Source organism: Rattus rattus, chromosome 2 (genome assembly GCF_011064425.1).
Source record: "Rattus rattus isolate New Zealand chromosome 2, Rrattus_CSIRO_v1, whole genome shotgun sequence".
Lineage (NCBI taxonomy): Eukaryota > Metazoa > Chordata > Mammalia > Rodentia > Muridae > Rattus > Rattus rattus.
In genome coordinates, this window is record NC_046155.1 from 154,171,111 (window position 1) to 154,196,247 (window position 25,137).

The window sequence follows — 25,137 nt, forward strand, 5'->3', positions numbered from 1 at the left end:
GAGTAGAGACTGTCCGTCTCGGGCCCTCTAGGAGAGACGGTGCCTTGTCCTACCAACAGGACACAGCCCACGCTGGACACTGATGTTTCTAGGAGCACATTTATTCAGAGAAATAGATGCAGCTCTTGCCAGGTGGCCAGATCAGGGTTCTGGCGTCTCCAGCATGTCAGCCACAGCTCTGGACAGGAGAACAGGAAGAAGGTTAGTTAGTCAGTGTGCAGAAGCCACTTGACCATCATGACCCTCATCATGAACATGAGAAGAGAACATGGAGTCCAGGGTGGATCTTTAGCTCACAGTGGGCCAACCCTCCTCTAAACGGGTCCCTTGAACTGCATCATCTCCCAGCCCAGCCCCACACACTTACTGATACACAGAGGAGGAGAAATAGTCAACGTAACTTCCTGTGAGGGAGCAGAGAGAGGAGAGGTTTGCGAGGCCTCCAGGAGGGGCATGGTAGGGGAACACTCAGGGCAAGTGCAGAAATGTGCCCAGCCCCCTTCTAGTTCCCACCTCAACTGAATCACACCCTTCTTGCTTTGGACCCTCCGGGTTGCCCCACCCCTTGGTATCTATTTACTTTGGTCCCACCCACTCACTTCTAGGACTACCCATCAACATTACCTCAATCTAAGCCATATCAGATTCTGCCCACAGGACCTTTGCCATGGCCACACCCCTACCCTACCCGTTTAACCGCAGACCACAGCCTTGGTTCACAGCTCAGGTTGGCTCCAACCCCACTAGGATTCACTTTGCTGGGCCCTTCCCCCTCTGTGGGTGTCTGACTCTCCCTCTTTGCTGCTCACCTGGAGTGCAGAGCGTGTCACAGACCAGCGGGCAGAGGTAGCAGAATTGGCAGTGCTGAGGACAGGGAGAGAACCTGGTCAGGGGACTGAGTCAGGCACAAAGATGAGGAAGGACCACCCAGGGTTTGAGGCTAGGTGGAAGGTCACACCGGAGGGAGACATGAAGGGATGTAAGGTCAGGATTAGGCCTTGGGCACTCCCGTGGTCCCAGTCAGCTAGGTGTCTGAGCTTGGAGGCTCTGGGAAGGTCTCACCTGACACTGGTCACAGTGTTCCCCCATGTTCTCCTCATCACAGTGGCAGCTTTCACATTCACTACATCGCTGGGAATAGGAGGAGACCGGTCAGAGGAGCCCCTAGCCCCAAATCCCTCAGGAGATGATCACTTCAGCTGTTGACTTCCACATCTGAACTCAGGGTGCCCCTCTTCTCTGGCAACACCCTCCACCCTGGTTTTCCATCTCAAGACAACCTCAACCTCATGTGACCCATTCACTGGAGGGTGGGACCTGTGAGTGCTCACTGACACCTGTCAGTCACACACTCTGTGACCCTACCCTGGGACCTTAACTTCCTATTGCCCTGCCCCTAGTTTGTTCTGGAAGCATTTGTTTTAGCTCCCCCGACTCTCAGGCTCACAGGCCTCCCACAGCACCCCAGGGCTTGTGGAGTAGATCTGGGCTCAGGACCTACGTTGCAGAAAGAACAGTAGCCACACAGGGACCCTGGCTGGTAGTTCTCATACTCCCGGGCATCCTGCTGACCTGTGGGGACAGGAGGGTAACAGTGACTCCAGTTGGCGAGCTCGGCCTTCCCCATACCCTGTGGAGCCAGGTCACTTACCTGTGACCTCACGGCTCTCTTCCTCACTGGAACCTTCTCTGGCCACCTCCCTCCCAGCCAGTGGGTTTGGGATAATGGTGAAAGGTAGCAGGTTTTCCTCCAGGATCTCATCATCGTCGTCATTGTCGTCATCATCATCATCACCGTCGTCGTCATCGTCATCATCATCATGCTTCCTGTGATGACTCAGTGGAGCCGAAACTGCAGCCCTGTCTCCCTTGCTCTCTTTCTTATCTTTTTCTTCCTCTTCTTCATCTTCCAGGCTCATGGGGAGGCCATGACCCTCCTCTTCCTCCTCTTCTTCCTCCTCCTCCTCCTCACTGTGGGCTTCTTGTCTCTGCTCTAAGTCCTCATCTCCCTCTTGAGAGCTGTGGTCATCTTCCTTCCTTGATTCTCCAGAACCAGGACCTGTGGGCTGTAGGGGCTGATGACCAATGTCTTCCTGAACAGATTTTCTGTGACCCCACCTGGTCCATTCATCTTGATCTTGTAGCCTGTGTCTGGGGGCCTTGTGGCCAAACTCAGTAGAAATGTCTTCATCGCCATCCCTGGAGACTCTGTGGTGGTGATGTCCAGGGACTTCATTCGTAGAGTCTTCTAGAGAGTCCTCCTCCTCGGCACTGTGGCCTTGGGGTCGATGGCTTGCAACATGGCGGCTGTACTTGACTGTTGCCTCTTCTTGATTCTCACGTCCAAGATCATGGTGAGCATGTCTAGGAGACTGGTGCCAGTGTTCAGTGGAGACAGCCTCATCTTCTTCTTCCTCATTTCGATGGCTTTGGTGACCATGGCTGGGGACATGACGGTAGTCTTCTTCTGAGTCATCCCCATCGTCTTCGTGCTCATGGCCTCTGGGTCTGTGGGCTTGGTGCACATTCTCAGTAGAGTCACCATCATCATCGTCGTCGTCGTCATCGTCATCGTCATCATCTTCATCTTCATGGCCTCGGCTGCCATGCCGGGTGACATGATCATCTTCATCTGACTCATCCTCATCTTTTCCCTTCCTGTGGCCTTGGGTCTGGTGCCTGTGCCTGTGCTCAGTGGAGTCTCCTTCTTCTTCTTCTTCTTCTTCTTCTTCTTCTTCTTCTTCTTCTTCTTCTTCTTCTTCTTCTTCTTCTTCATTGTTATCATCATGGTCATCATCATCTTGTTCTTTATGGCCTTGGTGGTCCTGGGTCTGGTGTCCATTTTCACTGGAGTCACCATCTTCATCATCATTTTCATCTTCTTGGCCTTGAAGTCTGTGGGCATGACTCTCTTCATCTGAGTCCTCATTGTCTTCCTCATCGTGGTCTTGATCTCTGTGAGCTTGGTGTTCATCCTCAGTGGAGACACCATCTTCATCATCATCTTCATCATGGTGGCCTTGGTGCCTGTGGTTGTGGGCGTGATGGAGTTCATCTCTTTCTTTTGAGTGGCTGTGGTGGCCGTGGGCCTGGTGCTTATCATCAGAGTTCTCCATCACTCCCACCCTCTCCTCCTCCTCTCCATCATCCTCCTCCTCTCTGTTGCCATGGTGGTCATGCCTGGGGATGTGACGGTGATACTCACCAGAGACAACGCCGTCCTCATCTTCACGGTTGTGGCTCTGCTGTCTGGGGAAGTGGTTCTCTGCTGAGTCCCCTACATCTTCCCTGTTAGGTTTGTGGTGCCCGTGGAGCTGTCTAACATGCCCTCTGAAGACCTCTTCGGAGACATTCTCCTCCCCAACTTCATGGCCAGGGTACCTGTGGTCTTGGACTTGGTGGCCATATTCCCTGGAGAAGTCTTCATCTTCTTCTCTGTGGTGTCTGTCCTTCTCACCTTGATAGGCCCCGTGGCTGTGGATGTGGTGACCATACTCGGTTGATAGGTCCTCTGAGGACCCAGGGATACCTGCGTTGTTGTTCCAGTTGCCGAGGCCCAGCCCAGTCCCTCTCAGCTCCTGGGTCACCACTGGAGGGACCAGCAGGATGGCCACTGTGGCCCAAAGGAGACAAGTGTACAACCATGGCCCCTGGAAGCCCATGGGGACGTTCGTTTAGCAGCTGAGCGTCTGACCAGGCTGGCTTCAGCTGCCTCTGATGGGTCCTTGTGCCTTTTTTGGCTTTGACTTTCAGATTGTCTCTTTTTTGTGGTGCGGCTTCCACTCTGCTTCTCTATCTTTCTTAGGTCTTGGATGACCCTCTGAGGATGTCCCCTTTGGAGCTGTGACCCTGGTTCCAGGACCTCCCTTCCCCACTGCTGGGCCAATGGGGTCTGTCCCCTCCCCTTCTTGTGGCTAAATTTATCCAGAGTCTAAGTTATTCTGGTCACTCCCTGCCTGCCCCTCCCCTCCTGTTCCTCTGGCTCAGGACTGGGTGGTGGAGGGGTCTTCATGTCCAGGAGGGGGGCAGGGACATGACAAGCTCAAGTTTGGCATCTTTCGCACAAAGGCTAGACTTTTAGAGTGTCTTGCTGGAAAAGTCTGGGGTGCTGGGAAAGGAGGGGTGTGCAGAAGCAGAGCCTTCTGCAAGGTAAACACTGGGAAGAAAGCAGACAGAATGGGACATTCGGTGTGGCAGTGGTGTCATGCAGAAGCTGAAAGAATCCTGTCCCCAACACCCCATGACCTCCTCTCCCTGGCACTCAGATCTGGGGGCAGGGGACCAGACCAGGGCTATAAATACAACAGGGGGAGGTGCTGGGGGCTCAGGTTACTAGGCCCCAGCTGTCCCCACCAGAGGGACTTGGCTGGAGACAGGTGTCAATGCCTTCTTGGAGGCCCAGTGTCACCCACCCCACACTTGTCAGTATATCCACACTCTTTGGGTTTTTGTCCTTTATGAGACAAGCCCCTCCCCCCATTATAGTCATTGTTCTGAGGGTCCCTTCTTCTCCTCAGGGTTCTACCCTTCTCTCCTACTGTGTCTTCCCTAATCTCTCTCTCCTGGTCTCTCTCTGTCTCTCTCTCTCCCCCTTTCTCTGTGTGTGTGTCTGTGTGTGTCTGTGTGTGTGTGTGTGTTGTGGGTGATTCGTGTGTGCCTGTCTTTCTGTCTGCCTCTCTCTTTGTGTGTATTGTGTGTGTGTGAGTCTCTGTCTCTCTGTCTCTTTCTCTCTGTGTGTGTGTCTCTCTCTCTGCCTCTCGGTGTGTGTTGTGTATGTGCGAGTGTCTCTGTCTCTTTCTCTCTCTGCCTGTGTGTCTCTGTCTCCGTGTGTGTTTCTGTCTTTCTGTCTCTTCTCTCTGATTCTGGGACTCTGTCGCTCTATCACTTTGCATTTCTATCTGTCTCTCTCTCTCTCTCTCTCTCTCTCTCTCTCTCTCTCTCTTTTCTCTCTCTCTCTGGGCTTTTTTTCTTTCTCTGGGCTGGGTCCCTCTCTTAGTTTCTGTCTCTGCCTCTCTTTGGGTCTTTCTCTCAGCCTCCGCCTCTCAGAATCTATGTTTGTCCCATGGCTGGTATCTATCGTGTGCCCTACTCTGCTTCCTTCGTTTCTCTGCCTTCCAAGTCTCGGTCTTCCGTGTCCCTCAAGCCGACCCGATCCGTGGTTTGGCAGCAGAGTCTGTCCCTGCTCGCAGCCGCCCTCTCCCCGCCTCCCGTGACGTGTCCCGGGACTCCCCGCCCCGGGCTGGGCTGCGAAGTTGCGGATCCGGTTCGGTCGGGCGGGTCGGCGGCTAAGAGAAATACACGGAGCCCCAGGGGCTGGGACCGCAGCATGGTGGGGCCGGAGAAAGAGCAGGTATCGCACAGCGCGGGACTGGGAGGAGTGGGGTCCATAGGCAGCGGCACCTCTGCGGATCCTGGTCAGATGTAGCAGGGGCTGAACCAGGAGTTCCCAGACCGAGCGGCGTGGGTTCCTGGCTGAGCCCGAGGGAGGAGTTCCCAATGTGTCCCGGGGGCGCGCGGGGCTGTCTTCGAATCCTGTGGGTCTGACCCGGGTGCCCTTCTTGTTCCGGTTCTCAGAGTTGGATCCCTAAGATCTTCAGGAAGAAGGTGTGCACGACGTTCGTAGTGGACCTCCACGATGATGCGGGGTGAGCAGTTCGCGGCTGCTGACCTGGCAGCTTAGGTTCGCGGGCCCTGCCCACTGCAGACAGGCTCCGCCCCATAGACCGGACTCGCCCCTCTCAACGCAGACAAGGCTGCCCACCACATACATCCCCTTCACTGCCCACCGCAGGAGGTCTTGGTGCACAGATACACCCCACCCACCACAGAAGGCCCCGGCTCAGCACACTCAGGCCCCGCCCACCAAGGACATTCCCGCCTTCATTTCAGACAGACCCCTCCCCTGCCCTTGTTTTGGGCCACCGTACTTAGGGCACACCCCAATCCTGCATTCCCCTCTAGGTGGGGATGGGAGTCATGGAAACGCTTCAGGGATCCATTCTGTGTCTTTGTGTCTGGTCCATGTGTCTCTTTGTATCACTTTGTCTCTGCTTTGGCTTTCTGTGTCATCCTGGCTCAGCGAGCATAGCCACACAGCCCACAGCCGGGCCAGCCTTACATAGCTCTGCAGCTTTGGGATAGCAGAATCCTTCTTGAGCTGCGCTTGTCACCTGGGCACTGAACAGCTCCTCCCTTCTGGGGCTGCTGTGCAAACTAAACAAGGTCACTCTGGGATGTTTCTGGAACTCTGCCCTCCACCTAATAAACACCCGGAAATGTCTGCAACTCCCACGAGAAGAGGGCAATTACCATTGCGTGCTCATTGCTGTTCTGTGGGTGGCAGGGGACAGGAGCAAGCCCTATAGGCTTCTTGACTGCATTCTTGGTCTCCCTAGCTAGGTCCAGCTTTAAATCAGTTCTCAGGGTGGACTCTTGGCCTGGGACAGCGTCATCTGCTTTCCTTAGTGTGACTTTATCAGGAGCCTGTTGTTCCACTGTGGGACAGGAAAATGCTGTGTAAATAAACACAGATGGGGTGACACTGAAGTCAGGGGGAAGGGATGGGAGCTGGTGGGATACAGGTGTCGTTGGAAAGATGGTGCAGTGTGGCGCTCTGAAGGTGGCTCTGGGCCTTGAACTGCTCGGTTGAAGTCCTCCCTAAGGGCGGCCCGGCGTGGTTTGAAAGCAGAGCAGAGTTCAGGCTGTGTAGAATGTGAGTGAGACGGCTGGTGCCAGACCTCATGAGAGGCCACTTTGCGTGTGGTTTCTGGGGCTGGGTAGGCTCTGCGTGTGTGTAAGCTGCGTGAGGGTGGATAGGAGGTCAGAAAGGTGAGAAGAGAGTGGGGCCCACCCACCAAGATGAGGAGCCCAGAAGAAGCAGGTTTGGACAGGGATACTGAGTGCCGGCCCTTCTGCGTATGTGAGGGGCCTTGGACAGGGGTATGGGGAGGACTGGGGCCCAGTTGGTACTTAGCAGAAGATCAAGGTTCATACTGGGGTCTGAGAGGTCCTGGTTATGGATGGAAATCGAAACCATGGAAATAGGTGAGGGAAATACAAACCCCTTCCTTTCTCTCCCCCTCTTCTTTCCTCCTTACACCTCTGGGCTTAGGCTGTAATTCAGTGGTAGCACACATACTTAGCATGTGTTGGGTTCCATTCCTAGGACCGAAAACCCAAACCCGAGAAAGAACCCTGCCAGCCATGGTGGTACATGACTGTCATTCGTTCTAGTACTCAGGAGACTGAGGCAGGGGATTCCTGTAGTTCTGAGACCATCTGGGCTAGAGATGCAGACACACACACACACACACACACACACACACACACACACACACACACACACACACAAAAAAAAAAAAAAAAAAAAAAAAGCTAAAAAATAACAGCACTAAAAAGCAACCAGGGGCTGCCGTGGTGGCTCAGTGGTTAAGAACCCAGGCTGCGGGCTGGAGAGATGGCTCAGTGGTTAAGAACCCAGGCTGCGGGCTGCAGTGGTGGCTCAGTGGTTAAGAACCCAGGCTGCTCTTGCAGAGGACAAGTGCTTAGTTCCCAGCACACACGTGGCAGCTCACAAACACCTTAACTCCCATTCTGGGGGATCTGCCGCCCTCTTCTGGCCTCCACAGGCACTGCACACATGTGGTACACAGACACACATGCAGACAAATCCTCACAAAACAAACAAATCCCCACAAAACAAAAAACCAAAACATTCACCCACCCAGCCACCCTCATATCTCTAAACGCTTTTAAGACAAGTGCTGGCCGCTGCTGTTCCACCTCCTTTCCGGAAGCTTCTTAACTGTCTCTCTTGGCCCCTGGGGTCGTTGGGGTCATTGGGCTCGCATGGATCTTGGGTGCTCTGAGGGCAGCAAAGGGAAAAGAAAGCCACTATGAGGGTTGCGTTACAGTTTTGAGGAGAGGACCGACTAGAAGGACGTTTCCAGAAGGAGTGCATTCCATGGAGGCCAGCCACCTTCTGACAGTGAGATGACACTTGAATGGAGCCATTGTGCCTCACACCCACACAGAGCAAAGGTGATAGGAAGCAGGCAGGCCCAGGAGATGTTGCCAGCGCCATGTGACCAGAACCTACTTTCCTCTGTGATGGTGGAGTGCGGTGACTAACAGAGGTTGACGAAGCCCTGAGCTGGGAACTGTGTGTCGAGAAACTGAGTTTTCCTTTGATTTAATTTTGCGTGTGCTCCTGAGCGCAGGTGCAAATGTGTACAGATCATGCATATAGAGGCCAGAGGACGACCTCAGGTCGTGTTCCTCACACACCGTGCACCTTGTTTTATAGGACAGTGTCTCTCACTAGCTCGGTGTGACCTGGCTAGCCCCAGGGAACCTCTGTCTCCCCCTCCCCGGCACTGAGATGACAACTTGTTTATGGATCCTCAGGATAAACTCAAGTCCTCCTGTCTCAAGGCAGGCACTTTCTCCCCTGAGCTCCTTCAAGTCTTTAGTTTAAGACTTATGTTTAGTGAAGGAGCCTGTGTGGATAACAGGCCCCTGGGGCCAGAGGCTCCACAACGTTCCATGCAGAAGTTTTGACTAAAAGAATAGAGGATACGAGGGGGTCCTGAGAATGAGGTCCTGATGGGTAAGAGGATCAAGTCGGGTGAAACTGAAGCATCACAGGGTCCCCTGGCACTGGAGGAGGAGGTCGCGTCCTTTATTGTAGCTTTGGAGGGACAACAGGTTGTCTGTGTGGACCTGATGTGTGTCCTGCAGATGACCAGTACCACAGCCTGCCTCACAGCGTCACCTCGGCCTTATGCCAGGTGTGCACTGGTGTGCGCTGGTGTGCACTGGTGTGCGCTGGTGTGCACTTGCCATCACCCCAGCACTCAGGGGGTGGAGCAGGAGTTCAAGGTCAGCCTGAGCTACAAAGTTAGTTTTAGACCAGCTCGGGCTCTCAGAAGACAGGGGGTGGAGGGCCGCGGTGGTGGCTCAGTGGTCGGAAGCACAGTTCCTAGCACCCATGTGAGGCCTCACAGCCACCTTTAACTCCAGTTCTGGGGAATCCAACACTCTCTTCCAACCTCCACAGGAGCCGTGCACACCCATATGCAGTGTGCTGACGTACAGGAAGCCAAATATTCATACATATAAAATATAAAACATGTGAGAAAATGGAACCCCCCCACCTCAGGGCTTGGGCCTCTCGCTCAGTTACTAGAATGCTGGTTTAGCGAGCACTCAACCCAGGGCTCTGTCCCCAGCACCGGTAATTCCAGTGCATGCCTGCAATTCCAGAACTCTTGAGGCTGAGGCCTGGGAATCAGAAATTTGAAGCCAAAAATAAGTAAATAAGAAGAAATAATTTGTGATCAGCTTTGGCTATTGTAAGCTTGAGGCCAGCCTTGGCTACTGAGAGCCTAGTCATAAGACCACCCACCACCCAAACCCCCACTCCTCTATCAGTGGCTCTGCTAACTTCTGAAGCCACAGGTGAGCCCCGCTATTTGAATTCCTTCTAGAATCAGGGCCAAGGAGAGTGTGTTTTCCCCAAGTCCCTGTTCCTTACTCTCGGAAACTAAGGTGACAGAGAGTCAACCTGAGTCCAAGGGGCAACTGTACATTTATGACTTTTAAATATTCCTTTTGTTATTTTTAAAATGTATTTTTATTTTACGTGCGTATGAATTTCACCTGCATTGTGTTTGTACACCACGTGCGTGCATGCATGGTGTCCAAGAAGGCCAGGAGTGAACATTGGATTCCCTGGGTCTGGGGTTACAGATGGTTGTGAGCCACCATGTGGGTGCTGGGAATTTATTTCGGGCTTTCTGTATGCACTTTTAACACGGAGCCATCTCTCCAGCCCACTGTGTCCTATTTAGAGAGGAAAACCTTCTATCTAAGGAGACAAGAAGTGGAAACCGTCATCTGTTGTCTGTTTCTCAGGATGAGAAGGATGGAGCTGGGGAAGGATTGTACTGGGGTACAGTGAACAGCGAAGACCATGATTTTACCTTTTAGCTTCTACCCGGGTCCAGCCGCTCGCTCCTGCCTTTCTGCCTGAGAAGGCAGACCTGGGGCTGGGCAGAGGCTGACAGACAGCGCCTGGCCAAGCGCCCTCCTTACAGTCAGGGAGCTCTGAAAAAGGCTCGGCTTTTCTACTGTGAAATTCTGAGTTATTTAAAGCTTTGTTTGGAGTTCATGCAGCTGGGGCTGGTTGCTATCCTTGCTTCAGGAAACACTGACTTTCTTGGCTCCTCTGAGTTCCGTGGGGCTTTTACTATCTTTGTACCTTTGGAGGAGGAAATTTAGTTTCAGAGAGGTGAAGAGACTTGCCCCAAATTGCACAGCGGTCTCAACTTCCGGTACCCAAACTCCCATAGCTGTTTCAACTTCCGGTACCCAATCTCTCTTTGAATCATTCTTTTTATTTATTTTCATTTTTAATTATTATTTTTTAAATTTTTCAATTTTGCTTTTTGAGACAGGATTTCTCTGTAGACCGGGCTGTCCTGGAATTCTCTGTAGACCAAGCTGGCCTCAATGTGGGATTACAGGCATGTGCCGCCACACCTGGCCTTCTCTTTCCTTTCGTTTTCTTCCTTCCTTCCTTCCTTTCTTCCTTTCTTTCTTTTTCTTCTTCTTTACCATTATCATTTTTGGTTGAATCATTCTTTTTTTTTTTTTTTTTTTCTTTTTCTATTTTTTGGAGCTGGGGACCGAACCCAGGGCCTTGTGCTTGTTAGGCAAGCGCTCTACCCCTGAGCTAAATCCCCAACCCCTGAATCATTCTTTAAACTTTCTTTTTCATAGCGTATGTCCTTCTTTGGGGCTTGGGGCAGCAAGGACACCTGCCATTGGCTGCCTCCTATTTTTCCTTCTTCTCCTGCATTCCACTCTCCCTGTCCTGGCTTATTTGAGATGAGCTTGGATATAAGGGCTCCTTACCTCAGCTTCTTCTCCAGACAGTCAGAGCCAGTGCTGGGTTTATGGCAGACTCTGTCTCTAGGGACAGGATATAGACATTTGTATAGGATGGATTCACTGGGGACACCCAGGGTTCATACTCTACCCTCATGCCCCCAGAGGGACCTTGTGCCAGTGTGGGCAACCTCGGGATGCCCACCCTTCTGTGGCTGTGGAGGATGCCTTTGGGGCAGCCGTAGTTACCGAGTGGAACAGTGATGAGCACACCACGGAGAAGCCCACAGATGCCTACGGGGACCTGGACTTCACATACTCTGGCCGAAAGTCCAGCAACGTGAGGCTTGCATGTCCGGGGCGCCAGGCTGGGTGGGGCTGGGGCAACGCTGAATGTGTCTCCCCATTGGTCTGCCTTGTCTTTGTGTGCCTCTGTCTTAAGAGTCTGTCCCCCTCTCTCTCTCGGTCCTTGCAGCCTCCCAGTCTGTCTGTCTACTTCTCTCTAGGTCTCTGTCCCTTCTCTAGGCTCTATCTGCATTTGTCTGGGTCTGTTTCCTGCTGTCTCTGTCTCTCTGTCCCCCACGTGTCTCTTCCTCCTGTGTCCACAGTTCCTCCGGCTGTCTGATCGCACGGATCCGGCCACTGTGTACAGTCTCGTCACCCGCTCTTGGGGCTTTCGTGCTCCAAACTTGGTGGTGTCAGTGCTGGGGGGGTCGGAGGGCCCCGTGCTACAGACCTGGCTGCAGGACCTTCTGCGTCGTGGGCTGGTGCGAGCCGCCCAGAGCACAGGTGACCACGGGGGTTGGAAACTGTTTCCTGGGCCTCGTCCCCACTGCTGCCCTTGTTGGAGTACATTGTTCCCCTTTCCATGTCTTTGCTCACCGTTTCCACTCTGTCCCTCGCTCTGTCCTACATAGGGGCCTGGATCGTTACTGGGGGACTGCACACAGGCATTGGCCGCCATGTGGGTGTGGCTGTGAGGGACCACCAGACGGCCAGCACCGGGGGCAGCAAGGTGGTGGCCATGGGTGTGGCCCCCTGGGGAGTGGTCCGGAACAGAGACATGTTGATCAACCCCAAGGTGGGAATGGGGTTCAGAGAAGAGGCCCTGGTGTTTAGTGCTGGTCTGAGGGAGGAGGGCAGGGAGTAATCCTGAATTCTGACGGAGGAGGCTGGAAAGGACTCCTGGGTCTAAGTAAATCTGGAGGAGATCCTTGGATCTGATGGAGGAGGTCAAGGTCTGGTCCTCAGGTCGGTGGGGGAGTGTTCTGTCCCTTCTAAAAGACTTCTCTTTCTGGCAGGGCTCATTCCCTGCAAGATACCGGTGGCGTGGTGACCCTGAGGACGGAGTTGAGTTCCCCCTGGACTATAACTATTCTGCTTTCTTCTTGGTGGATGATGGCACCTATGGCCGCATGGGTGGTGAGAACCGCTTCCGCCTTCGGTTTGAGTCCTACGTGGCTCAGCAGAAGACCGGAGTGGGAGGTGAGTGGGATTAGTGTTCTGAAGCCAGCACTCCATGGGAAAGGTGTGGTCAAGATCAGGCAAAGTTCCTCTGTTAGGAGTCTTGTCCATGCTAGGGATGGTGGCACAGACCTTTAATCTCAGCACTTGGAGGCAGAGGTAGGCAGATCTCTGTGAATTTGAGGACAGCCCAGTCTACACAGGATAGCTAGAGTTACATTTCTCAAAAGTAAAATAAAATGAAGGGGGTGTAAATAGATGGCTCAGTAGTTAAAACCTGCTTCTCTTACAAAGGACCTGAGGTCCATCTCCAGCACCCACTTTGGGCACTCACAACTGCCTGTAACTCTAGCTCCAGGGAATCCAGGCTCCCTCTGCTGGCCTCCTTAGGCATGGCACTCACAGGCACATATACACACACAGAGACACCTACAGGTACACACACACACACACACACACACACACACACACACAGAAGATTTTTTTAAAAATTGATTTTGCCATGGTGTGGCACACGCCTTTAATCTCAGCATTTGGGAGTCAGAAGCAGGTGAATCTCTGAGTTTGAAGAGAGCCTGGTCTACAGAGTGAGTTCCAGGACAGCCAGGGCTACCCAGAGAAACCCTGTGTCAAAGGTGAAAGATACTCTTGAAATAGTTCTAGATACAGAATACTGAAAGCAGTAAAGTGAAGGACTTTTACCTCTGGATCCACTTATGCAACAGCTTTCAAAAACAGAATAGGAGAGGCCAAGAAGCTTTGACTTTCCCTCTGTGTCCAAAGCTGCTTTGCCCACCTCTTCTGTCTGTGTGAACATAGGATGAAGCTCCTTATTCACCTAGGACCAGAAATATTTTCTATTTCAGGCATGCTGTATATATTTTACCTGTTGAGCATTCCTAAGCATAAAAAAAAGTCAGAAATCAAAGATGTTCCCCCCAGATCTTTATTTGGGCATCGTGTGAACACTTACAAAGAATTTCAGATGGGGTCATTGCAAATTAACATGTGAGCTTGGACCATGACTTCCTTTCAGTATCATGTCACCCTTGCTGTGAACTCGACTTAACAAATTGAATCATAAGAAGGGACATAAAGGGCTGGAGAGACGGCTCAGTGATTAAGAGCACTATTAGGCTCTTCCTGAGGACCTGAGTTCAATTCCCAGCAACCACATGGTGGCTCACAACCACCTGTACTGGGATCCAGCGCCCTCTTCTGGCCTGCAGGTGTACATGCAGAGATAATTTTTTTAAAAGAGAAAATGCTATTTAAAAAGGAAGAAGAGGGATTGGGGATTTAGCTCAGTGATAGAGCGCTTGCCTAGGAAGCGTAAGGCCCTGGGTTCGGTCCCCAGCTCCGAAAAAAAGAACCAAAAAAAAAAAAAAGAAAAAGGACATTAAAAAAAAAAAAAGGTTCCAGGTGTGGTGGGGCACACTTTTAATCTCAGTGATCTACAGGCAGAAGTGGGCACAGCCCAGTGAGTTCCAGGTCTATACAGGGAGTTCTAGGACAGGCAGAGCTATGAATAATGAGACCCTGCCTCAAAAACAAAAAAAGTGAAGAGAAGTGAATTCTTTTCCTCACCCCCCTTCCCCCACTGGAGTCCTGGGTGTTTGACAGTTCTACACACATGTATTCTTTTTCTCTCTTCTTTTCTCCCTCCATCCCTTCCTCTGGGCAATCCTGCTGCCTCAGCCTCCCAGTGGCATTTGTTTCTCCTTCTCTTGTGGTGTTAGACGTGATCCATCACATCTTCCTTGTGTGTGATCTTTACGCCCAAGCTTCTTTACCCCTTCCTGCCATGCCGGCAACTGAACCAGGGCTGCATGCACCCCAAACAAGCACTGGACATGTGAGCTACACCCCCAGCATTCCCAGCTCTCGTACTATAGGTGACAGCTCACGTGTGGAATTTCCCCGGGTGACAGATGCTAGGGAATCTTACGTTTGAATCACCTGGCACGAGTCACCATGGTGAATGCGTGTGCTTATGTGTTTTCCTCATGTGCAGATATTCGGGTTTTACATCTCGCATGGCCTGACTTGCAGCCAGGCCTCCATAGTCACTGTCCTATCCTGTGATGAGGCACCTTGTCCAAGGCAACACTCACAAACGTTTAACTGGGGACTGGCTCACAGGTTCAGAGCTGTAGTCCAGGGAGGAAGGCATGAGGCACACAGGCTGGCACGGTGCTATAGAAGTGGCTGCCAGTTCTACATCTGGATTCACAGGGTGCAGGAGGAGAGAGGGTGACACCGGGCTTGACTTGAGCATTTGAAACCTGGCAGCCCATCCCAGTGACACACTTACTCCAAGAAGACCGCACCTCCTATCTTTCTTAAATATTGCCACTCCCTGGTGACTAAGTATTCAAATATATGAGCCAGTGGGATCACCCTTCCTCATACCAGAACAGTAACTTTTTAGTACTTTACAACAGTTTTCACTTTTATCCGGAGTCCATGATTGCGGGGCCAGCGAGATGGTTCAGCAGGTAGAAGGCGTTTGCTGTTAAGTCCAATGATCGAATCCCTGAAACCCACGTGGTGCAAAGAAGGAATCGATTTCTGCAAGATGTGCCTCTGATTTAAACACACATCCACACCGTGGCACACACATGCACACGTGAAATAAATTAATCTAAGAGAGAGAAGAAATAGTTTTAGCTGGATGTAGTGACACTTGGGAGGCTGGAGGAGGAAGGCTGGAGCAGCAGGCTGGGCTACAGAGTGAGCCCCTGTCCTCTAAAAACACACACTTAAATGTAACCGTCTTGTTGGTGTCTGTTATTTTCTCAGCCCAGCGCTCCAGGATGCCGTGATGCCGCCCAGCCTGGTGCAATCTACTTGATTATTTTACTGGGGTGGAATTAGACTGCAATACCCTCGTGTGCCTTGACTAGTGAACTTTGTGAATGGTTTTATGGTGCTAAGATTGCCCGTCTATTTGTATCTTCTTCCTTTTCCGCTTGAACTCTCACCTCACTGGCCTTTGGAAGGCTTAGCCAATCATAAGACTGACTTGGGAGCCAAGAGTCCCGGTCCCAAGCTCTGCTCCCATCTGAAGTTAAGGTGACTGCCCTGGACTTCTGGACCTGGTGCTGTCACCCCCAGCACTCCGTAAGAGGATCAGATGTTCAGGGTCATCCTGGGCTGCACAATGTGTCAGAGGCCATAATGCATGAGACTTAGCCTTAAAAAATATGGGAGCTGAAGGTGCTGGGGCATGACTTGACAGATATGTGCTTGCTGGGCAAGAATGAGGACCTTAGAGTTGACACTAGCCATGTTGGCTGCAGCAGCTCAAATCTGCAATCCCAGCTCTCCTATGGTGAGGTGGGCGACAGAGACTGCTAGCTTGGTGTATTCGGTGGTGTATAACAATCACCTCAAATCAAGGTGGGAGGTGAGGAGCGACACCTGAGCTTGTCCCCTGACCTCCTCTTGCACATATGGCACGTGCACACCTGTGTTCATGTGCCCGGTCACACACACACACATACACACACACACACACATGCACACCATACAACACTCACATATTAGTAGTAAAACCCAGACAGTCTTCAGCAATTAACAGCACCTGCTGCCAAGCCTGATCACACGAGTTCTATCCTCAGGGCCCGCAAAGCCGAAAGTGAGGACGGACTCCCACAAATTGTTCTCTGACCTTCACACATTCGTGAGCACCACCCTCACTATATAAATGAATAATACAAACTTTTCAAAGAAAAATGACAATTCCCATGACTCTTGGTCACAGGGTTTGGGACAAGGTCAATGTCTGCCCCAAGGGACTCCGGGGGAAATGTAGTTCTTTCCCATCCCCAGCAAAGGCTGATAGAATGCGACCATGTTTCCTTCTCCCTTTTTCTCTCAGGGACTGGAATTGACATCCCTGTACTCCTTCTTCTCATCGAAGGCGATGAGAAGATGTTAAAGGTATCTGGAGCTGTATCCTTGTTTTTGAGGTGGGAGGAGAGCTGAGGGGTAAGGGGACCGCAGGGCGGAACCCTGACTGGCTCTCTCCTTGTTTCTAAAGCGGATAGAGGATGCCACCCAGGCTCAGCTCCCCTGCCTCTTGGTGGCTGGCTCTGGGGGTGCTGCAGACTGCCTGGTGGAGACCCTGGAAGATACTCTGGCCCCAGGGAGTGGGGGACTCAGGCGAGGTGAAGCCCGGGATCGAATTAGGCGTTACTTCCCTAAAGGAGACCCCGAGGTCCTGCAGGCCCAGGTATGGCATTGTGGAACCATGGCGGGAAGGGCTGGGCACCCTGGCTAGCAGGTCCTAAGGATAGGTGGAACCACGGGGCTGTGCTGGGGGTCTAGAGTTGTGCGTTCTGCAGGTAGAGAGGATCATGACCCGAAAGGAGCTGCTGACGGTCTATTCATCAGAGGACGGCTCCGAGGAGTTTGAGACTATCGTTTTGAGGGCTCTTGTGAAAGGTAGGATGGAGCTTCACTGCAGCTGTGGCTGACTCCCCACCCTCGATCCTCTAAGCCTAAGGCCACACTCTTCTTTGTGTTTCCTATGTCTTTCCTGCTTCCTAGGTTTCTGCTAGATGCTGTTGGACAGTTTTTCCTAGACACTTTCATTGTTCTCAACCACTTACTTCCCTGTTGGACCCACCCATCCATATGTCCATTAATCCCTTCCTATTTTCATCTACCCACTGCTCCATTCATCCTTCATTCCCATTCCATCCATCTATCCATCCAGCCACCCACCCATCCACCCACCCATCCATCCATCCATCCATCCATCCATGTTTCCATCCATCCATCCATCCATCTATCCATCCACCCACCATCCATCCATCCACCCATCCATCCATCCATCTTTCCATCCGTCCATCCATCCATCCACCCATCCATCCATCCATCCATCCATCCATCCATCCATCCATCCACCCATCCATCCATTCACCCACCCATTCCCATCCATCCATCCACCCACCCATCCACCTATCCATCCATCCACCTTTAATCCATTCATCCATCCACCCACCTTCCATCTGCCCATCCATACAACCATCTAGCCACACATTCAATCATTCACCTAGCCACCCACTCACTTGCCCATCCATACACTCACCCATACGCCCACCTATCCATTTATCCACCTTTAATTGTTAACCACCCGCCAGTTCTTTAACTACCCATTGACACACGTCCATTAACAATTCAATCCACTTATTCATCTTCCCTTTCACCTTACGTCTCAGCATTCTGTGAATGGTGGGTTGTAAGCTTGGATGAAGAGGCGCATGTGACCACCACCTGAGGCTCGGAGGGAAGAAAAGAGACTTTGCACTAGTTCCCCCAGGTAGCCACTGGTGTGGCTGAGGATTTAGGTTTGCGTGATGTGGTCTCTAGCATGGGATATTTCTTTCTGAGGAGACAAAAGAGGCCTGAAGAGGCCTATGTACTTGGCAGAGTGCTGGAGTCAAGAGCAGCAAGGGACACAGGCCTTACCAGCTGAGGAATTGGAGGCCAGGACTTCCCCTGAGAGGCAGGGTTGGAGGGAACCAAGTCCAGTCTGTGTTTGGGAGGCCCTCATGGAGCAGGCAGGGTGGCCTGTTTAGGAAAGAGGAGACCATGAGCAGAAGAAGGGACTGAAGTGACGCAGAGCTCAGATGTGGCACGTGAGGTGTGCTGCGGCCACTGGGACTGGACGTGAGGCATGGATGACACAGTGGCTCAGGGGATTGTGAGCTATGGGGCATGAGGGGTGGATCCTGGGATTTTGCCTTGCTGAGTAAACTGACTTTGGGTGTGGGACAAGGGGAGCAGGAAGGTTAAGGGCAGGAGGCTCTTGAGATAAATGATGCCAAGTTTGGGCACAGGGAGTTTTGAGGGGACATATGTCCAAATTCTTCATTCATCCACTCAGCAATCCCTTCTTCCAACCTACCCACGCCACCATAGACTGGTCAATCTACGTTCAGCAGCTCACCCGTGCACCAAACCCTTCATCCATCTATCCACGGACAAGCAGGATCTTATCGACTGCTTGCTTTCTTTCTCTTGACACTTTGGAAGAATACGAGAAAAATTACAGAATGACAATATGTCTCACTCTCTATCTGTTTACTTTTCAAAATTGAGTGGGAAGTGGTTTGATCCTGGGTATCTTCATTACCCTTTGGACCTCTGCTGTCCCAGACGTCAACCTTAGAGACTGCTGGGCCAGCTGAAGATGGTCACCATTTGGAATCACTTGTCATTGTCATATCGTCACTCTGACTCGAGTTCCCTAGATGAGGGAACACCAAAATGGACATCGCCCTCTCTCCCCATTCTTCCCCTGAGCCCCACCTCTCCCTTTCATCCCTCCAGCCTGTGGGAGCTCCGAGGCCTCAGCTTACCTGGATGAACTGCGTTTGGCTGTGGCTTGGAACCGTGTGGACATCGCCCAAAGCGAACTTTTCCGTGGGGACATCCAGTGGCGGGTGAGGAGTCGGGACACAGGTTCACTTCTCTTCCTGTCTGACCTCTTGGACACCTCGTCCTGCCTTCCATCATGATCTGTCCTGCCTTCCCTTAATTGACCACTCATCTCTGATTGTTCCTCTGTCCCTGACTTGTTCCTTGTCCCCTGTCTACCCACCCATCTATTATCCACATCTGTCCATCCATCCATCCATCCATCCATCCATCCATCCATCCATCCCTAGCCATCCATCCATCCATCCATCCATCCATCCATCCATCCATCCATCCATCCATCCATCCATCCATCCATCCATCCATCATCCCCATCCATCCATCCATCCATCCATCCATCCATCCATCCATCCATCCATCCATCCATCCACCCATCCATCCCCATCCATCCATCCATCCATCCATCCATCCATCCATCCATCCATCCATCCATCCATCCATCCATCCATCCATCCCTCTATCCATCCATCCATCCTTCTCCATCCACCCACCCTACCCATCCACCTATCCCCATCCGCCCCCATTCATCCATCCACCCCATCCATCCATCCCTCCATCCATCCAGCCACCCATCCATCCATCTATCCATCCATCCACCTATCCATCCATCCACTTACCCTTCTATCTCTCTAGCCATGCACGCACCAATATTTACTTACTGAACTATTCTCACCCTCCTTTCACCTACCAGCCTACTCCATATATCCATCTGCCCATGGATCCTTTCATCTATCCACCCATCAACCCATCCACCCACTTATTTATCTGTCCACCCACTATCAATCAATCAATCAGTCAGTCAGTCGGTCAGTCAGTCAGTCATTCGGTCAGTCGGTCTGCCTGTCTATCGTGCTTCACTTGTGGCTTCTGTCTCTCGTCTTCCATTTCTGAGTTTCCCCGGCATTTCTGCCTCAGCTCATCGCTGTCTCATCCCGGCCCTCACACAGTCCTTCCACCTGGAGGCCTCTCTCATGGACGCTCTGCTGAATGACCGGCCTGAATTTGTGCGCTTGCTCATCTCCCATGGCCTTAGTCTGGGACACTTCCTGACCCCCGTGCGCCTGGCCCAGCTGTACAGCGCAGTGTCCCCCAACTCGCTGATCCGCAACCTTCTGGACCAGGCGTCCCACGCTAGTAGCAGCAAATCTCCACCTGCAAATGGAGCTGCAGAGCTCCGGCCTCCTAATGTGGGGCAAGTTCTGAGGACTCTGTTGGGAGAAACGTGTGCACCGCGGTACCCCGCCAGGAACACCCGACACTCCCTGCTGGGCCAGGACCACAGAGAGAATGTAAGGCCCATCAAGGCTGAGGGTGCATGGTGGGAATGCATCTGGGAAGGGGACAGGGCTTTGGGAAGAGGGGGTAGTAAGATGGGGAAAGGTAGTGTTTGAGAGAGGGTATGGTAAGCCCAGGGGTGGGGCTGGTTCTTGCTAGACTTCTTTGTGCTTTCAGGACTCTCTGCTCATGGACTGGGCCAACATGCAACAGGATGCAAGCTTTGAACAAGCCCCCTGGAGTGACCTGCTTATCTGGGCTCTGTTGCTGAACCGAGCCCAGATGGCCATTTATTTCTGGGAGAAGGTAAATCCTCCTCCTCGTTCTGACCTCCTGCGGACCTCACCTCGGCCCTCTGTGCATAGAGACACCAAGGCTCGTCGACTGCTCTGACCTCTGACCTCTGGCCTCAGATAACTTGCACTCAATTCCCTGTCTTTCTTTCTTTTGTGGTTTGTTTTGAGGCAGGGTCACATATAGCCCAGGCTGGCCCTGGACATGTGCTACTATCCTTGGTTCATGCGGTGCTGAGAATCGAACCCAAGGCTCTGTGCCCTCTAGGCAGGCACTCTGCCCAATGGGTACCGCCTGTAGTTTTGATTTGCTGAGAGACAGGGTCTTCCTGTGTAACCCAGATTGGCCAGGATCCTGTGATTCTTCTGCCTCAACCTTTCATGAAAGCTGCCTGTTACCCCCCGCCCCCACCCATGCTCTCCCCCTCTGTCCCGCACACACACTCTGAATTTTTTAAATGTATACAATGGTGATATTATCTTCTCAGACTGAACTCAGTGCCCAGGAAAAAAGCACCTCAGTGCTCCGGGCCACCACTCAGCTACCTTCCTCCCATCTTTGACGTGATGATAGTGACCCTGTCTGTTGGTAAATCCCCAACCCCCTGTGTGCGTTTCTTTAGGTGAATCCCTTGGCCTTGACTCCATTAACTTTTGACCTTCCACAACCACAAGATTTCTCTCTGTTCTTTCTTTCCCCAAGCTTCACTGCAAGGTCTAACTTCACCACGTCCTCTTTCTGTTTCTTCAGGGCTCCAACTCAGTGGCCTCTGCTCTCGGGGCTTGTCTCTTACTCCGAGTGATGGCTCGCCTTGAATGGGAGGCCGAGGAGGCCGCACGGCGGAAGGACCTTGCTGCCAAGTTTGAAAGCATGAGCGTGGGTGCGTGGGGCCGAGTGCTGGGGTTTACACAGGCACCTCCTTGCTCCTTCGGACCTCATCTGAATTCTTGTCCCCAGACCTCTTTGGAGAGTGTTACCACAACAGTGAATATCGAGCAGCCCGCCTTCTTCTGCGTCGCTGTCCCCTCTGGGGAGAGGCCACCTGTCTCCAGCTTGCTATGCAGGCTGACGCCCGTGCGTTCTTTGCCCAGGATGGAGTACAGGTGAGCATGTGACTCAGACAACCATGAGCCCCACCCCTGGAGTCCACTTGTCCCTATTAACCTTTGAGGGTCGAACGACCCTTTCACAGAGGTCGAATATCATATATTTACACAAAGATTCATAACAGCAAATCGGTGGCGGCGGCATATGCCTTTAATCCTAGCACTCACAGGCAGAAAGGCAGGTGAATCTCTGAGTTTGAGGCCAGCCTGGTCTATAGAGTAAATTCCAGGACAGCCAGGGTTACACAGAAAAACCATGTCTCAAAAAAGAAAAAAAAAAAAGTTTCCTTTTGTAACAGTAGCAAAATTACAGTTATAAAGTAGCAATAGAAATGTTATAGGGTCACCACAACAGGAAGAGCTGTATTAAAGGGTCACAGCATTAAGAACACTGAGAACCACTGCCTTAGACAATGTCGGGTCACAAGAAAACCCGTCATCTATAACTATTGGCTTCCAAGGCACTGCTGTTGCTACCAGGAAGTATAATTTCTCACACAGGAAGGGAAGTCCTCATTCTTATTGGGGAGTTCCTTTCCTCCTAAAGAAAGGGCCACTTCCTCAGCAGGAAGCTCTTTCCACTTTTTTTTTAAAATGTGCATTGGTGTTCTGCCTGGATGTATGTCCATGTGAGGGTGTGAGGTCACCTGGGACTGGAGTTGCAGATACTTGTGAGCTGCCGTGTGGGTACTAGGAATTGAACCCCGGTCCTCTGGAAGAACAGCCAGTGCTCTGAACTACTGAGCCATCTCTGCAGCCACCGTCCCACTTCTTTAAGGTGTTTGTAGCTCTGCACCTAGGGAACGTCATCTCGTGTTTTACATAAACACAAGCTTCAGTTTCAGAAATCTTCCCCTGAGGAAAGCCCTGTCACTCGCCATGGTCTCTCCATTCGTGACACTCACATTTTGAGAACTACCAGTATCATGAATTGAAACCTGACAGGAGCTCAAACATTCCCACACTCACAACAGGAAGTCCTGTCTACTCTAACAGGAAGTCTGGTTTGTCCCAACAAGAGGTCCGGCTGCCTTCCCCACTGGCATTTCAAATGATAACCCTGAGTCCCCTGCTTTCAGCACTGTGGAGCTCCTGGACAGCTCTGCCTGTTTCTAGACAATCTTGTGTGTGAGAAGGAGAAAATACTCACACACAAGTGTGATTTGGTCCTTGCAAAGTGCTTGGCACAGCGTCTGCCCTTTAATCTCAATAAAAGTTGGCAGTTCTGGGCCTGGAGGAATGGTTCACTGGTTAAGGGCACAGGTTGCTCCTGCAGAGAAAGATTTGATTCCGACCGCCCACAGGCAGCTCACAGCCACACGTAACTCCGGTTCTATGGGCTGCTGCCCTCTTCTTACCCATCTGGGCACCAGGCATGCCATGGTGTTAATCTCACCGGCTGAGAACTACTACCACAGTCTTTGAGTTGAATTTGGAACACTTTTGTTTTGTAGATCTCTTAAGCACAGTAATTTAAACTTAAAACATAATCTTAGCCCCCACGACGGTGCACAGACATGCAGGCAGGCGAAACGCCCACACACATTAAAAGAAAATTCGGCTGTTCCATTTTCCTGGCTAAACCTGAGGAGGCCGCCTCTGACGACTGTGCCCCATGCTCTAACAGTTGAGACCCCATCTGGACGCTTGCTTGCTCTGTGCCCTGGTGGTGGACTCCAGCTCTTGTCCTGGTCTCGGGTTGGGAGCTGGGGGTTGGGGGTGGGACTCTAATATTCCCACCTTCCACAGTCTCTGCTGACACAGAAGTGGTGGGGGGAGATGGACAGCACGACCCCCATCTGGGCCCTGCTTCTCACCTTCTTCTGCCCGCCTCTCATCTACACCAACCTCATCCTCTTCAGGTTAGTGCCCTAGGCTCCGGGCTCAGTCCCTTACTCTGGCTTATTTCTCTCTGCCCTCTTACTTGGCCACCTCGTATCTCTCTTTCCTAAAAAGGGCACTCTTTTCCTTCTCTGGAGGGAATGTTCTGGAAGGTGGGGGTTGTTGAATTGCCTGTGCATTATCTCTCTATGCAATTTCTCTACTTTTTAGGCCATGGCTCTGGAGGAGGGCAACTCCCTTATCTCTCTGCACTGTTTGTGGTAAACTAAGTTTGGGTCTTTCTCAAGAACCCCTCTATTTCTTACTCTGTGTCCTGCCCCTCACGGCAGGAAGTCAGAGGAGGAGCCCACACAGAAGGACCTTGACTTCGATGTGGACAGCAGCATGAATGGAGCAGGTCCTCCTGGGTGAGTGACAGCCCAGCACTGTGGGGTGAGGGGGAGGGTGCCACCGTGGGCAGTTTCAGGATCTCGCCAACTCCCACTTCCTGTCAGGGACTGGAGCAGGTCCTGAAGTGAGGGGAGGACTGGGCTTTTAGGAGTTGATGACTTCAGTGAGTCACTGAGGATGCTGAGGTACTTTCTAGAAGGCCACGCCTAAGGACTGACTTGAAATTTGGTCCTTGGCACCAAGGAGATGGCTCTGCCGGTAAAGGTGCTTTCTACTCAAGCAAAAAAAAAAAAAAAAAAAAAAAAAAAAAAAACCTGAATTCAAGGAGGGAAACAATCCGTTTTCTAGAATTATTTTATGTATGTGAGTACATTGTAGCTGTCTTCAGACACACCAGAAGAGGGCATCGGATCCCATTACAGATGGTTGTGAGTCACCATGTGGTTGCTGGGATTTGAACTCAGGACCTCTGGAAGAGCAGTCAGTGTTTTTAACCGCTGAACCATTTCTCCGGCCCCAGAGAAACGATTTTTTTTTTTTTCATTTTTCTTTTTTTCGGAGCTGGAGACCGAACCCAGGGCCTTGCGCTTCCTAGGCAAGCGCTCTACCACTGAGCTAAATCCCCAACCCCCAGAGAAACGATTTTTTTTTTTTTTAAGATTTTATTTATTCATTTTAAATCCCAACCCCCAGAGAAACGGATTTTTACAGATGGTTTGACCTCCACCTTTCTTAGTTCTGAAGAGCCCTCACACTGAGCCATCTCTCCCAGCCCCAGGCAGGCACTTCCACACACACACACACACACACACACACACACACACACACACACACACACAGTTAAAACTTTAAAAATCATCTCTGCTGGGGTTGGGGATTTAGCTCAGTGGTAGAGCGCTTGCCTAGCAAGCGCAAGGCCCTGGGTTCGGTCCCCAGCTCCGGGGGAAAAAAAAAAATCATCTCTGCCTACAAGGATGTTGTGGTCTCAAGAAATCAGTTTGACTTTGGCTGCCTGTGCTCTCCTGTTGTCCTTACGGAGTATTTACCCACTTTTCTATTATGTTCCTGCCCCCTGGGCCCTTGCTCTGTCACTATGTTGCAATCCCCATGAAGATGTATTAGGGACCAGGCTCAATATGTGTCGTTGCTAAGTTCTTGTCTAAGCTCCTCGAGGCCTGGCTTCCATCCCAGGCCAAACAAACAACGCAAACCCTACAGGAAAACAAAAGCATCAAAGGTCAGCCAGGGAGGTGCCCGGTGCACAAACGTGAGGAGCCGAGTTCAGATTCCAAGCATCTGTAATAAAATCCAGGCGCGGCAGTGCACGCCTGCTCTAGTGCTGCTCTAGAGAGGAGGAGGAAGGATCCCTGGGGCTTTGTGGGGCAGTCTGCGTAGCTGAGTCAGCAAGTCCTGGGTTAAAAATAAG

The 25,137-nt window shown here is 51.8% G+C and overlaps 2 protein-coding genes across 2 annotated transcripts in view; one reads left to right on the top strand and one right to left on the bottom strand.

Moving 5' to 3' along the window:
- Positions 1-80: 80 nt before the first annotated feature.
- On the bottom strand, positions 81-4,206 carry Hrc (histidine rich calcium binding protein). Its single transcript, XM_032893652.1, has 4 exons — positions 1,652-4,206; positions 1,502-1,572; positions 1,063-1,131; positions 81-864 (listed from the first exon to the last, which is right to left on the bottom strand). The coding sequence occupies exons 1-4, from the start codon at positions 3,660-3,662 to the stop codon at positions 751-753; spliced, it is 2,265 nt and encodes a 754-aa protein (XP_032749543.1). The 5' UTR covers positions 3,663-4,206; the 3' UTR covers positions 81-750.
- An 841-nt stretch (positions 4,207-5,047) lies between these two features.
- Positions 5,048-25,137, top strand: part of LOC116892159 (transient receptor potential cation channel subfamily M member 4) — a 30,463-nt gene continuing 10,373 nt past the window's right edge. Inside the window, exons 1-16 of the mRNA XM_032893655.1 lie at positions 5,048-5,350; positions 5,575-5,645; positions 11,056-11,230; positions 11,499-11,679; positions 11,808-11,971; positions 12,192-12,375; positions 16,238-16,299; positions 16,400-16,591; positions 16,704-16,803; positions 18,697-18,809; positions 19,752-20,093; positions 20,257-20,385; positions 21,124-21,253; positions 21,331-21,476; positions 23,229-23,341; positions 23,651-23,728. Coding sequence (XP_032749546.1) covers positions 5,063-5,350; positions 5,575-5,645; positions 11,056-11,230; positions 11,499-11,679; positions 11,808-11,971; positions 12,192-12,375; positions 16,238-16,299; positions 16,400-16,591; positions 16,704-16,803; positions 18,697-18,809; positions 19,752-20,093; positions 20,257-20,385; positions 21,124-21,253; positions 21,331-21,476; positions 23,229-23,341; positions 23,651-23,728 — 2,468 coding nt within the window. The 5' untranslated portion in view covers positions 5,048-5,062. The remainder of the gene's footprint in view (positions 5,351-5,574; positions 5,646-11,055; positions 11,231-11,498; positions 11,680-11,807; positions 11,972-12,191; positions 12,376-16,237; positions 16,300-16,399; positions 16,592-16,703; positions 16,804-18,696; positions 18,810-19,751; positions 20,094-20,256; positions 20,386-21,123; positions 21,254-21,330; positions 21,477-23,228; positions 23,342-23,650; positions 23,729-25,137) is intronic.

Bases quoted from the DNA above. Each gene is read 5' to 3' on its own strand.
- Hrc (XM_032893652.1), bottom strand. From the start codon at position 3,662: ATGGGCTTCCAGGGGCCATGGTTGTACACTTGTCTCCTTTGGGCCACA. The intron at 1,132-1,501 runs GTAGGTCCTGAG...TCCTATTCCCAG, and splicing joins GCTACTGTTCTTTCTGCAAC to CGATGTAGTGAATGTGAAAG. The intron at 865-1,062 runs GTGAGACCTTCC...CCCTGTCCTCAG, and splicing joins AACACTGTGACCAGTGTCAG to CACTGCCAATTCTGCTACCT.